The sequence below is a fragment of the Pseudorca crassidens genome, chromosome 11 (assembly GCF_039906515.1).
Source record: "Pseudorca crassidens isolate mPseCra1 chromosome 11, mPseCra1.hap1, whole genome shotgun sequence".
Taxonomy (NCBI): domain Eukaryota; kingdom Metazoa; phylum Chordata; class Mammalia; order Artiodactyla; family Delphinidae; genus Pseudorca; species Pseudorca crassidens.
Genome location: NC_090306.1, coordinates 17211167 through 17224073, shown reverse-complemented (window position 1 = coordinate 17224073; position 12907 = coordinate 17211167). Strand labels below are relative to the sequence as shown.

The following is a 12907-nucleotide window of genomic DNA, read 5'->3' as shown; positions in this document are numbered from 1 at the left end:
TTGTTTTCATGGCTGCCATCATTATGTGGAAATTTATGAAACAATCTTTAATAGGACTTTGTCACTGGAAAGATTCCTTTCCATAGCAGGGGTTGAGAAAGGAAGGAAACACTGCACCACACCATCTCTCAGTAAGGGTGCAGGAGAGCAGTAGCAGCTGGCCTTTATTTGCAAGTAGGAGTCCATTTACTAGTCATTCCATCCCATCAGTTTGTCACCGTGTTGAGTAAATAGTGTAGTAGGAAGTGTGACTGTTTTTTATTATTTCTCCTGTTGTGTAGCTAACATCATAATATTTTTGTTTTCTGCAGGCATGAAACCAGATTCAAGCAGCGAATGCTGGAACTTACAGACACGAACAACATTGCCTACTTATTCCTCTCAGCTGCCAACAGATGGCTAGAGGTCAGAACGGTATGTTCATTGCATGATTTTGAAATGGAAACCACACAGAAAAGAGGCCTGATGCAAAGAGGAAGACAGTTGTAAAAATTAGGCTTCCACTGAGATTCAGCACTCGCTTTGCATTTTCTGAACTTTAAAATAGCTCAGGATTGTTTATGTTACGGGTGAAGTTTGTCATAATGTTTTTAGCTAATGGCAAGACAAATAGCCCCAAATGCAAAAATTCATTTTGTGTTCATTAGTCGCTAGATTATATAAGTTAATGGAATAGCAAATATTTGTATAACTTCAGTTTTTTTTTCAAAAGAGCACATCTGACAAGGGAACAGATGTACTCATTTACTCCACTGAGCTGGACCGACCTGGAAGAGGTGGCGACTTTCTCTCTTTTAAGCCCGTGGAAGATCATGTTAGCCCAAAATGTAAAATATTGTGATTAATCATCTGTTGCCTTCTTCTGCCCTCTATAAAGTAGAAGAATGGGCACAAGCTTTGACACGTACAGACTTGGTCTAGCAAGTTAATGAATTTATCCGAGTCCCAGTTTGTCGTTTGTAAGATAGGCGTAAGAATGTTACCTCATGGGGGTGTTAGGATTAAAAATAATAATATAAATCCCCTAGCTCACTGATTGGCAAGTGCACTCAACAAATGTCTTTTGAATGGTTGGATGGTTGGATGAAAAAATGAATTGAAACAGTACCTGCCCTGGTAAGTGGTTAATAAGCCAACCAGTTGGGGTATGAATGAAGTAGGAGACAGGTGAGACCCAAGTCCCACAGGGAAGAGGATGTTGTTTGCAGACTGGTCTGCATAATCTGCAGTATGATTTACTTTAGTAATGATGAGTTGACCGTCATCTTTTTTAAAAAAATAATTATCTATCAGTTTGTGAAAAGGAAAAGGAGGTTTACTCATGAGGTTGTAAGAACCTCACTTCTGCTGATTAATCACCTCTACTACCATATGCACGCTTTCTTTCAAAACTCAATGGACCAGAGAGGGCAGATGGTAATGGGAATTTGATAAAGTCGAAATGAAGGAGGCCAAATTAAAATCTGAGTTGTTGACGGATGGATACAGATTGGTAGGGAATCTTGGATCCCCCTGTGAGCTGTAGTTGCCATGATTTCTCATGGTTTACAGAGATTCTCTACTACTATATTAGTTATTGTGTAGAAATTATCCAGCAACATAACACAATTATATTTCACAAATTTTAGGTAGGAAATTTCTTATGGGTTGCTGTGGGGATTGGGAGGGGGCAGGGCAGATTCTCCTGAATAATCTGTAACTAGCATAAAGACAGCTGAAGTGTTTAGGACTTAGAACCAAAATATTATTCCTAGATCTTACCCAGACCCTAATTCCTTGCTTTAAGCTTCTGTTTGTTTGTTTAAATCTGTTTTCTCCAAGGAAAAGAAATCATATCTGATAACAGAACTAATGATGAAATAGCTTCATCAAAGAATGTCCTAAAATCACAGGGAGAAAATATCAGTAGTTACCTTTGTATTTGATTTTCCTGAAGTTGAAGATCAAGTATGTTTTTTAGGGGCAAGTGTGTTTGCTTTGGACTTGAGGTGAGTGTCTGACCTGACTCCTGCTTCTACTCTTTAACACTTCCTACTGTCAGGTTAATGGACAAATGTTTAACAAGAATCTTCAAGCAAACCATATGTTCTGCTCTCATAGCCAGAAGACAAGATATTAGAGCCTTCAGACTGCCAAGAAAGGGAAGGTCAGGAAAAATTCAGAGAGGAACAGCAGCCAGATTCAGAACGGGTTAGTTTAGCTTGACTCACACTCCGCTACTTAAACACGCCCCCCCATTAAAGGCAGCTGGACCTACTTGAATATAAAAGAATTCTAGTTCTACCTGCAGAAGTCTAAAAAAAATACTGATATGTGAAAAAGGAAGGGTGGGGTCTGCCGTTCATTCTGTTACCTTATAACACATTTGTCTTTGTGTCTTTTCTTTGTTTTCTGTGTATTATACTCTTTCCATGATTTGCTGTCTAGCCTTACCAGATCTCTCCCTTAAAAACCAACACAAAAACATTAAAGGATCCTTTGCTTCTATTTCTGATTAGTAAATATAAAATTTGGTAAGAAACTTGCTGATTTACTGCAACATTCCAGGCGTATCTGCTGATACAAGTCAAGGTCCAAAGTCCTTTGTGGATGGTTTGTCTCTTGCATCTATTGAATTTATGTATCGGTAAGTTTATGTGGGTGTACACACAACACACACACACACACACACATGCTTCTAGACAATCCCAGAGATCCAGCTTAAAACAGATTTATTCTCTTTCTGTTCTTTGGGTATACCGAAAGTTTTTATTAGAATCAGAATATTTAGAATATTAGAATATTTATTTGAATATAAATTTATTTGAATATAAATTTGAATATAAATGCCACAGTAGGGGTGTTGAATGAATAAAGTAAAATAAAATGAATAAAAATGATGAATAGGGCTTCCCTGGTGGCACAGTGGTTGAGAATCTGCCTGCCAATGCAGGGGACACGGGTTCAAGCCCTGGTCTGGGAAGATCCCACATGCCGCGGAGCAACTAGGCCTGTGAGCCACAACTACTGAGCCAGCGCATCTGAAGCCTGTGCTCCGCAACAAGAGAGGCCATGATAGTGAGAGGCCCGCGCACCGTGATGAAGAGTGGCCCCCACTTGCCGCAACTAGAGAAAGCCCTAGCACAGACACGAAGACCCAACACAGCCAAAAATAAATAAATAAATTAAAAAAAAAAAAAAAAATGATGAATAAAGAATTTTAAAAATGAGTAAACTCCAATAAGGAAATAACCTTTCACCCAATCATATACATGTAAATGACCTCATTACTACTGTGCTTCTGTGGATGTGTCTGCATCACTGGAGATACAATTTCCATTTGAAAGAAATGGATCTTGTGTCAAAAATAAGAGAGATATGAACATTGAGAAACAGGACCTTGGAGACTGGGGTGTGAAATGTTCTCCAAACCCCACAGCTGGACATACTCTGCCTCGTAAGTCATTTACAAAAAATAAGTAATGAAAATTTCTATTTGGCCCAATGACTCTGTCTGCATGGACCTTATCTACAGTATCAACACAGCCCCCTCCATTCCCTATTCTCTGATATCTTACTCAGCAAATTAACAAAAATATCTGCTGTAGCAACTATTCTTGGAGCTCCCATAGCAGAAGCACAGTTAAACCGTACCAGGAGGGGGGCAGCATTGGGCATAACTCAGAAGACGCCAGCAGAGTTCCTGATGCAGATCTGGGGATTTCACCAACTCTAATTCATGGACTCATGACCCAAGTGGAGAGAAAGAGGAGAAAACTTATCGTAGTTTTCTGTGGCTGTTTTTCTCTTCCCTTTCTCTTCATTCTCAATTTTAGCTTTCCAGAACAATGCCACTGAATTCTGTGGACAGTCTCCAGGAGAAGGAAGGGAAACTACAGTTAAAGCACCATTTTTAAATTCAGGAAAATCCCTGAGCGCCATCCATTTTTTTCTTATTATCTATTAAAATATATATATGTACATATATACGTATATATGTGTATATATTTACATACGGCTCTTCTTTCTTTTCCCGGTCATGTTAGGTAAGTGTTAAGACAATTACAAGTTATTCCCTTTCTCTGGCTGAACAGTGTTCCCTATGGAAGATGTAGCCCTGCCCACCATGTTCATTTCATAGTTATTCTGAATTGGGAAAAAAATAAAGTTCACAACACACTCCAATTAAAAAGGACAAGAATCTAAAAGAATAAAATAGTTTGGCTGGTAGAAAGTAGCCAGACTGTGGCCACCCAGGTTACTTTGGCAGTGGAGGGCAGTGTTTCTCCTCTGGGCGCCAAGTGAAGTGGGCCACAGTCATGTGCAGTGTGTCACGACAGCCTAAGCTTTGAATGCTGCTTACGTTCTTTTGTTCAGCACAGGGTTTTCTCTTCATCCCTCTGAACTAAACAATTCCAGTTCTTTGGCATCGGTGTTTCCATTTGCGAAAATTGTGTAACTCTATCTAAAGGGTGTCTTTCCAAGGCTTTGTCTTGCTGTGTATGGTGAAAGGATAAAAGAAAAATCACATCAAGAAGCCAAAAAAAAGTCTTTAGAATCAACAGGCTAAAGTGAAAATAGTCTTCAGGGTGAGCTTGCATGAGAGTCTATTTTGTGAAACAGCACAGAGCTTTTCTGTATGTTCATAACTCCATTATAGACAGGTGTGCGTTGATCTTGTAATGTGAAGACCCAGGCACTCAGTGGAACCATAGACGTGGACTTCTGAGGGCTATGTGAAGGAGAAAGGTAGTGTTGTTGATAACTATTTACAAGGGTGTCGTATGGAAAATTAACAGTTTTTACTCTAATCCCACATATAGATAGAGAAATTATTGAATCACTAGAAATCTGATAAGAGGCTTCTCTTTTGACATAGGAATCAAAGGCTTCCCTTCTGGAGGGGAGTGTTGAACTCACAAAGTCAATGGAAGTTACAATTTATCACTATACTTATAAAAATGTCCTTCTGTTGGGCCCTCTCTGAGAGTGGTCATTCACGTATGTAGTAGCTTCTGTTTCCTAAGTAGAATCTCTCATTCCATTGTATCGTTTTGACTGAAGGCGTTTTTCATTGAATTGGTTGGGTAGGATATAGAAAGCCTTAGCGGACGAATTTGTGCTTCTAGTAATCCCTAAGTGTTTCCTCTCCTGTGTGTGAGTTATTCAGACTATCTGCTTCTCCTTTCTTAACTTACTGCCTTTAAGCCATTTTGTTATTCACATGTTTGCGATGGAAAGGAAAGAAGGTGTGGAAAGGTAGAGTCACTTTATAATTCATTAAACTTGTTGTTTAATGGTAAAGGAAGTGGAAAACTGGAAGCTAAGGTAAGCTCTATCAGTTTCTCACGTCTGTTACTCTTGTATTTGAAAGGAAGTGATTGGAATTTAGTGGTTTTGCTATGAGATTTCTTGATAAACGTTATGCGCAAAGGCGCTTCCTCTCTTCTGCAGATTGAGGTAAAATTCTGATCAAATGCTTCCAAAAAGTCTCCAGTTACTTTAAAAAAAAACGTTATTGAGCAGGAGTAGTAATCCTGAAGTGAGCTGAAAAGTATCACATTGATATAACTAGAAGACAGCACAAATAGCACTTTTTTAAAAAAGAAAATGATGAAGAATATTTTTATGATAAATAACTGTTTTAGATGCTAAACTGCAGACATTTTGGCTTTTAAGCTCTTGTATCTATTTGAACTTACTAGACTGTGGAATTGGGAAGTGGGTTCATCTCCTGAAAAACTTGCTCTAAAGGTACTTCAAAAAGTTATGCCTTGGACATATATACACTACCAAATGTAAAATAGATAGCAGTGGGAAGCAGCCTCATGGCACAGGGAGATCAGCTCGGAGCTTTGTGACCACCTAGGGGGATGGGATAGGGAGGGTGGGAGGAAGATGCAAGAGGGAGGAGATATGGAGATATATGTATAGCTGATTCACTTTGTTATACAGCAGAAACTCGCACACCATTGTAAAGCAATTGTACTCTAATAAAGATGTTACAAAACAAAAGAAAAAATAAGAAAAAAAAGTGAGACAAGGCAGGGAAAGCTGTTGGCACACTGCCTGCCATGTGTCAAATGACCAATAAATGTTAGTTATTATTTTATTATTAACTAAAAAAAAAAGAGAGAGAGGAATAAAGCAGGTGACTTTTATAACTTCTAGCTTTTTCATATTGTATCTTATTTACAGAGAGGAAAAGTGGCCCCAAAAGTCTGTCAATATAATATAAATGTAGCAGAACAAGGTGTAACAATCGTTAGGTCATGTACATTCCAGGGATAGGAATAGGGTTTGGGGAGGCTGCCTGGCACGTTTATGTTGCACAAAGCTCTTCCTCCCACAGAGCCTTCTCTTAGCCCTATGCTGTTAAAGCCCTATGAGATTTGTATCATTAAATACATGTTACACAAGTGGCTATTTAAGGTTACACACCAGAAGAGAGAGTAGAGGGTATGTGGAATACTTATTGACCTCTTATGAATAAAAGCTCCTATGAATTAAAAAAAAAAAAGCTATGCCTGTTTGCTGAGGTGTCAAAAATATCTCTTTACATTATCTTTACATATAAATGTTGGCATATTTTATCTACTGGACTAAGAATTAAAATAATGTCTGATGATCATACTGAAAACCTTACAAGTAGTTTTGAAAACATTAGCTCAATGAGAGAGACACAGAAAATATATACTGGCTTTAACTTATCGATCTCTTCCCTCCCTTTTCTCTCTTCATTTGTTTTCACTTCTTTTGCTGGTTTCATTGCCAGGATGAGGCTAACCCACCTATTATCAGAATTACCATTTCAATTCAATAGAAAATAGTTTAAAGTATTATCTGATTCAGTCTAACATTGAGTTCTATACAATGGTGGAATCCAGGGCCCAATATAGAATATAAAGATCCATAATAAATGAACAGGGAATGAGGTGGGAGGAAGAGAGATTGAGTGGGTAATGTTTTCCATTTCCTTTATAATATTTATATTAGGCCTACGTCTAATTTCCATTTATTGAGACTCTGATTAATCTCTTGTTTCAGTATGTCAGTTGCAGCGTTGTTCTATTCCAGCCCTATTCAGATTGCTCTTTGTAACACAGAACACAGCATTTTATAAGTTTTTCCTGTACAATTGAAATAGCAAAACAATTAATAATTATTGGGAACTGAATGATGAAGTTCTTGACTTAAGAGTGCTTTTCACTTTAGAAAGGCAAAGAACTCCTAACACACGTAGCACAGCTTTCTAAGATAGTCATATCACAGTTCTAAGCGGGGGATAAAAAAATCATAAAACTTTGTGCTGGGCTTCCCACCTTGTCAAATATGCATCCTTGTAATATTTGTACATGTTCAACTCTTAAGTCTGGAAAAGGGATTGGTGGAGACATAAGTGGCTCATAAGAGTCCTTTAGAAAAAAACGTCAGAAGCCTGGATTTAGAAGATACTTGGCTCATAGAAGAACTCAGTGAATGTTTTATGAAGGGGGTCAATGTATCCAGTCATGAATTCCATAAGGAATCATTGGGCCTTTACAGGGTACTTAGCATTACTGTATTCCTGTTGCTGGAAAATTTAGACAGACTTTTTTCACGGACTTAGATTCTAGTGAGAGTAAATGGACTATGAACATGAGAACAAATAAGCAAATAAGATCATTTCAGATAGCACGAAGTGTGAGGAGGAAAACAAAGCAAGACAATGCGCTAGAGAACAGCTCCAGGGCTGGGGGTGGGATCAGGAAGGGAAGGTCTCTCCAAAGAGGTGTATTTAAGAATTGACTCCTAAATGACGAGCAGTAGCCTGGTGTCTGAGACCTCTGGGAAACATTTCAGGCAGAGTCAGTGGCAGAAACAAAGTATGTTTCCAATGTTACTGACCCAGGTCCTTGGAATCTTTAATTAATAGAAATTGAGGGCTTCCCTGGTGGCGCAGTGGTTGAGAGTCCGCCTGCCAACGCAGGGGACGCGGGTTCGTGCCCCGGTCCGGGAAGATCCCACATGCCGCCGAGAGGATGGGCCCGTAAGCCATGGCCGCTGAGCCTGCGCGTCCGGAGCCTGTGCTCCGCAACGGGAGAGGCCACAACAGTGAGAGGCCCGCGTACCACAAAAAAAAAAAAAAAAAGAAAAGAAATTGATAAGAAGCCAGAGGAGAAATTTAGGCAAGGTTTTACTGGGACTCGTGCTACAGCACAAGGGAGTGAAAATAAGTAACAGGTGCGCTTGCTCACTTCCCGAGGAAGTGACAAGCCGATTCCTTAAATGGGATGAGGGTGAGGGAGGATCAGTGGGCTGGGGAGAAGGCGTGGCTTACGTGGTCTGCCCACCCACTTGGTGGTGCTGTGCGCAGGGGTCATGCGCAGTATCCTGCTTTTGCTCCCGGCACCTCAGACATGGCAGTTGGTTTGTGGCCTTTTTGTATCTTATTATAATCACCCGAGCTGCGCATGCGTGCAGTTATTTTTAGTCCCTTGTAGTTTCTTTGTACTCTCTAGCTTAGGGGATTCATTGGTTCAGGTGCAAGCACTGCAGTAAAGGTCCTAGGTCCCAGGTCCCAGCTTATCTCACCAAGGACAGGAAGACCAACATAGTTGCAGCAGGGTGAAGGAGCAGGAAAGGAATTTCAAATAAGGTCAGAGGAGGCAGGGTCTAGACTCCAGACTTTACATCATATAAGGCTTTGTAATTCATCAGAGTCTGAATTTATTATAAGTGCAATAGGAAGGCATTGATAGTTCTAAACAGGGAAGTTATATATTCTTTTAAAAGAATATATGAATGAATGAATGGATAGATGGATGAATGAATGAGGCTCTTCTTTCCAATGAGGTCAGCTGAGAGGAAGCGGAGAACAGAAATTAGTAAAAACATACCCTGCTTCAAACCCTTAAAGTGTATGTTGCCCACAGAAATTTCTCAGACGCCGACTGGCATATTTCTTTATAGCAAGCTGGGAGCATCTCGCTGGAAATATCTCCTGGTTACTTTCTGAAACTTATCACACAAGCGCTTTATGAGTCTTTTTAGAAAAGATAATATGGAAATAACAAATTTATAACATAACATTAAAAAAAGTATTACCTTTCACAAGAGAGTGGGAAGGAAAAATTCATATTGCTGTAAATATTTTGCAAGTATTTTGGGAACACGTTGGCATTCATAAAATATAAAAGAGCAGCCCAGGCTGGTTAGATTCTGCATTCATGTAGTTGTTGCTTCAAATAAAGGGGGAAAAGGAAGAAGTGTCTGATTGGGATGTGACAAGTTGTTAACAAATGGATACCTCGGAAGAAGCGATCAAAGGAGTATTTACTACCTCTGTGGAATTTACTCCCTCAAGGGATTAACTCTCATGATTTCTTTCTTTATTTTTTGTAAAGATAATGGGAGTCATTACAGAATTAAATTTTAGTGCCTGTTTTAACCTTTGATGTTTATGATGCACGCAAACTTTTAAGCTTGCTTCAAACCTTTGAAAATCATCCAGGGGGAGAAAAAGACATCCTGTTACATGGAGGGGGGTAAATCTAACTGATATTTAATCTTTTCTATTCCTTTCAAAATCCCTGTAAATTAGGTATCATTTCTATTTTCCGAAGAAGAAACTGAGTCTCAAAGGGGTTTAAATGACTCATCTAAGCTTACTAGCTGGTAATTGACAAAAGCATCATTTGAACCCAGATCTCTGATTCCAAGGCTGGGATCATTGATTGCTCCCCAACAATTTGATCTTTGGTGCTATTTAAAAAGAGGCAAGGATGTGCACATGCTAGCTGATTTGAGAAACTGCATTCTTATATGCATATATATATGAAGTTTTATAGTTTTGTTTTATTTATTTATTTTTGGCTGCATTGGGTCTTAGTTGCTGCACACTGGCTCTCTTGCGTCGAGTGGGTCTACTCTTCGTTGCGGTGCGCGGGCTTCTCAATGCGGTGGCTTCTCCCGTTGCAGAGCACGGGCTCTAGGCACGTGGAGTTCAGTAGCTGTGGCACACGAGCTCAGTAGTTGTGGCTCACGGGCTCAGTAGTTGTGGCTCATGGGCTCTAGAGTGCAGGCTCAGCAGCTGTGGCGCATGGGCTTAGTTGCTCAGCAGCATATGAGATCTTCCCGGACCAGGGCTCAAACCCATGTCCCCTGCCTTGGCAGGTGGATTCTCAACCACTGCGCCAGTGGTTGAGAAGGGTTGACCAGTGGCTTCTCAGGGTTGAGAAGCCCTGAGAAACTGCATTCCTGACTTCAGCATGTTAAACACTCTATTACTGTCATTATGGTCTTATCACCTAGTTACTAGTTATTTTTTTGAGGTAGCAGAGGTTATCTTTCTAGAGATGGTCATCACCAGTGAGATGAGACTTGAGATAATTCTAGAAAGTGTTCCTGCCTGAACTTCTCTCTGCTTCTGGCATGTGTGACACATCAGCATGACAAGTTTTAAAGATTTCTTTTTCAGAAGATAAGACGTAATAGTGCCTAAGAATGCTGGGAAATGGGGAAGAAAGAGTGTGTTAGAAAATGGACAGATGTCCCTTAGCTCTCCTTTGAGTTTAAGGCTGGCCTTAATGAACTTTTTAAATTTCTCAGAAGAGTTTATCATTGGGTCATAGGCAATTCAGATACTCTAAGACATGCCATGTTTCTAATTTAGGAAGAAAAATTACACTTATTCCTATTTCCATGAAATCTATAGATTTAATATCCCAGACTCTGAGACCAGATAGTCGACAGTAGTTCAGATACAAATCCCAATAAGCTAACTAGAGGCAAACTTCTGCAAAGGCCTTGACTTAGCATACAAGAGAGCTAATCTCAACCCTGGTATAAGCACACATGAAATTTAAGGTAGAAAGTTAAGTTCAAAAATAATTGCTTGTCTGGCAACACAATGCAGTAGATAAGAAAAAGAAAGAAAGAAAGAAAACCCTGTGTCTGATCCTGGTCGTGCCAGAAATTGCAGCTTAATTTCTGACCAGGTGTTTAACGTCTCTGAAAGCATATCTGCATGAATATAATCAGAGCCTTGCATCGTTTCCCTTCCCATCCTAATAGTGTGAGTTGTTATACCTTCTGTAACATTCTTCCGAAACGTAACAGGATACACAAGGAGTAGCGTTTATTCTCTTAGTGTAGTGATCACCTGGGTTGATTGAGATCTTTGGTTTAAGAACTTGGGGAAAATCTTTTAATATTTTTTTCTCACTCCTTTTTAGGATTATCTGGGAGCTTGCATTGTTCTCACTGCATCAATTGCATCCATTAGTGGGTCTTCCAATTCTGGATTGGTGGGCTTAGGTCTTCTGTATGCACTTACGGTACGTATGGATGAAAATCTCTTTTTGCGCAGTGCTGGAGGTACTTTCTGTATGTGGTTATTATCAACTCTTATTCGTGGATGTTAGAGAGGTGTTAGAAATTCATAACAAGATGACAGCCTGCAAATAATAGTAGATTTGGGCCCAAACCCAGCATTTTAGAATGGCATGGATTCATTTCTGATATTGCGAGCCAATTTTTAGAAAGTCCTCAAACCCTCTGGTCAGAGTTCTCCCAAGGCTGTTTGGAATTCTTGTCCTGGGTTGCTCACCACACATTTAAGGACACTGACTTGAATATGACTATAAATGAGGTAAATGGAAACAGAGATACAACTATCCACTGTGCAGGGAAGTCAGGACAGTTCACAGAACAGTGACATTTGAGGACCCTTGAAGAAGAGCAGACACTTTATTTGCCAACTTTATCCCATGACATCCTCTCTGGTCTCTGATATCCTGCAGCATTTATGAATTGTACCTATATGAACTGTCCAAGTCATCCTATCCCCTAATATCCAGTGCTTACAAAAATTATGACTTCATTTTATATGTGTTCATTGTTTTTGTCACCTGACACAGATAACCAATTATTTGAATTGGGTTGTGAGGAACTTGGCCGATGTGGAGGTCCAGATGGGGGCAGTGAAGAAAGTGAACAGTTTCTTAACTATGGAGTCTGAGAACTATGAAGGCACCATCGGTATTGTTCTGAATATCATTTTATTTCACTTAGTTATTTTTAAAAAAAGATTAGTTGTGTGTCAGGCACACTGTCATTTTTGCTTTTGTTTTCCACTTCAATGGCCAGAGAATCCCCTCTCATCTTGACTTTGCTTGATAAAGGTACACCTGAACCTGAAAAAGATGTGATTATTTAGGCCTGAAAAGTCTTGGATACAACGAGAGTCCAAATTGACATTATTTAGTAGTACTTAAAGAGAATGATATATATGGACTTTATTAATTACCAACCTAAATTATGAACTATTCTATTCTCTTTCTCCAGACCGTATTAACTTAGATGGCAAGAAACTTGGATTTTAAATTCTAACTGAGATTCTTAGCCTTGCTAGAATAAAACTGGCAGAAAATTCAATACTGAGGACAGACTAATCTTCCTTAAATGTAAATCTCATGCTTCAAATGCATTCTTTTGCCTAAATCCTTCAATAGCTCTCGAGGTCTTCAAGGACAAACTCCAGGTAACTTAGCTCAGTCTGCTAGACCCTTTGTTAGTCAACCCTTACCCACCCACCTACTCTCATTTCTCATCATCCCACCTATACACCTTTTACTTGGGCCATACCAACATGCTATGCTTTCTTTATATCTTTGTTCTTCTCCCTCTATATATTTGAAACAACTTTCCCTACCTCTTATCCTTTAAGATTCATCTCAGGCACCGTCTCCACTTGAAACCCTCCTGGAACTCTTGGGTTACCACCATCTCTGCTCCCAGAACACCTCGGATTGGCCTCCATCACGTGACTCTCCATGCAGTCCTGTAGGGTCTAACTCACTTGCATGCGTCCCCCGGGCACAATGAGCACCTTGAGGCATGTCTTCCATCTCCATATTCCCAGCATCCTGCACAACACCTTTCACAT

General features: G+C 39.7%; 1 protein-coding gene across 10 annotated transcripts in view; it reads left to right on the top strand.

The window, feature by feature from the left end:
- The window catches only part of ABCC9 (ATP binding cassette subfamily C member 9), a 149437-nt gene that overhangs the window by 119973 nt on the left and 16557 nt on the right, over positions 1-12907 (top strand). For 9 of the 10 annotated variants that reach the window (XM_067695875.1, XM_067695883.1, XM_067695874.1 and 6 more), the window contains 3 exons: positions 312-414; positions 11196-11297; positions 11880-12000. In XM_067695875.1, coding sequence (XP_067551976.1) covers positions 312-414; positions 11196-11297; positions 11880-12000 — 326 coding nt within the window. The remainder of the gene's footprint in view (positions 1-311; positions 415-11195; positions 11298-11879; positions 12001-12907) is intronic. The other variant, XM_067695881.1, reaches the window with a different exon arrangement.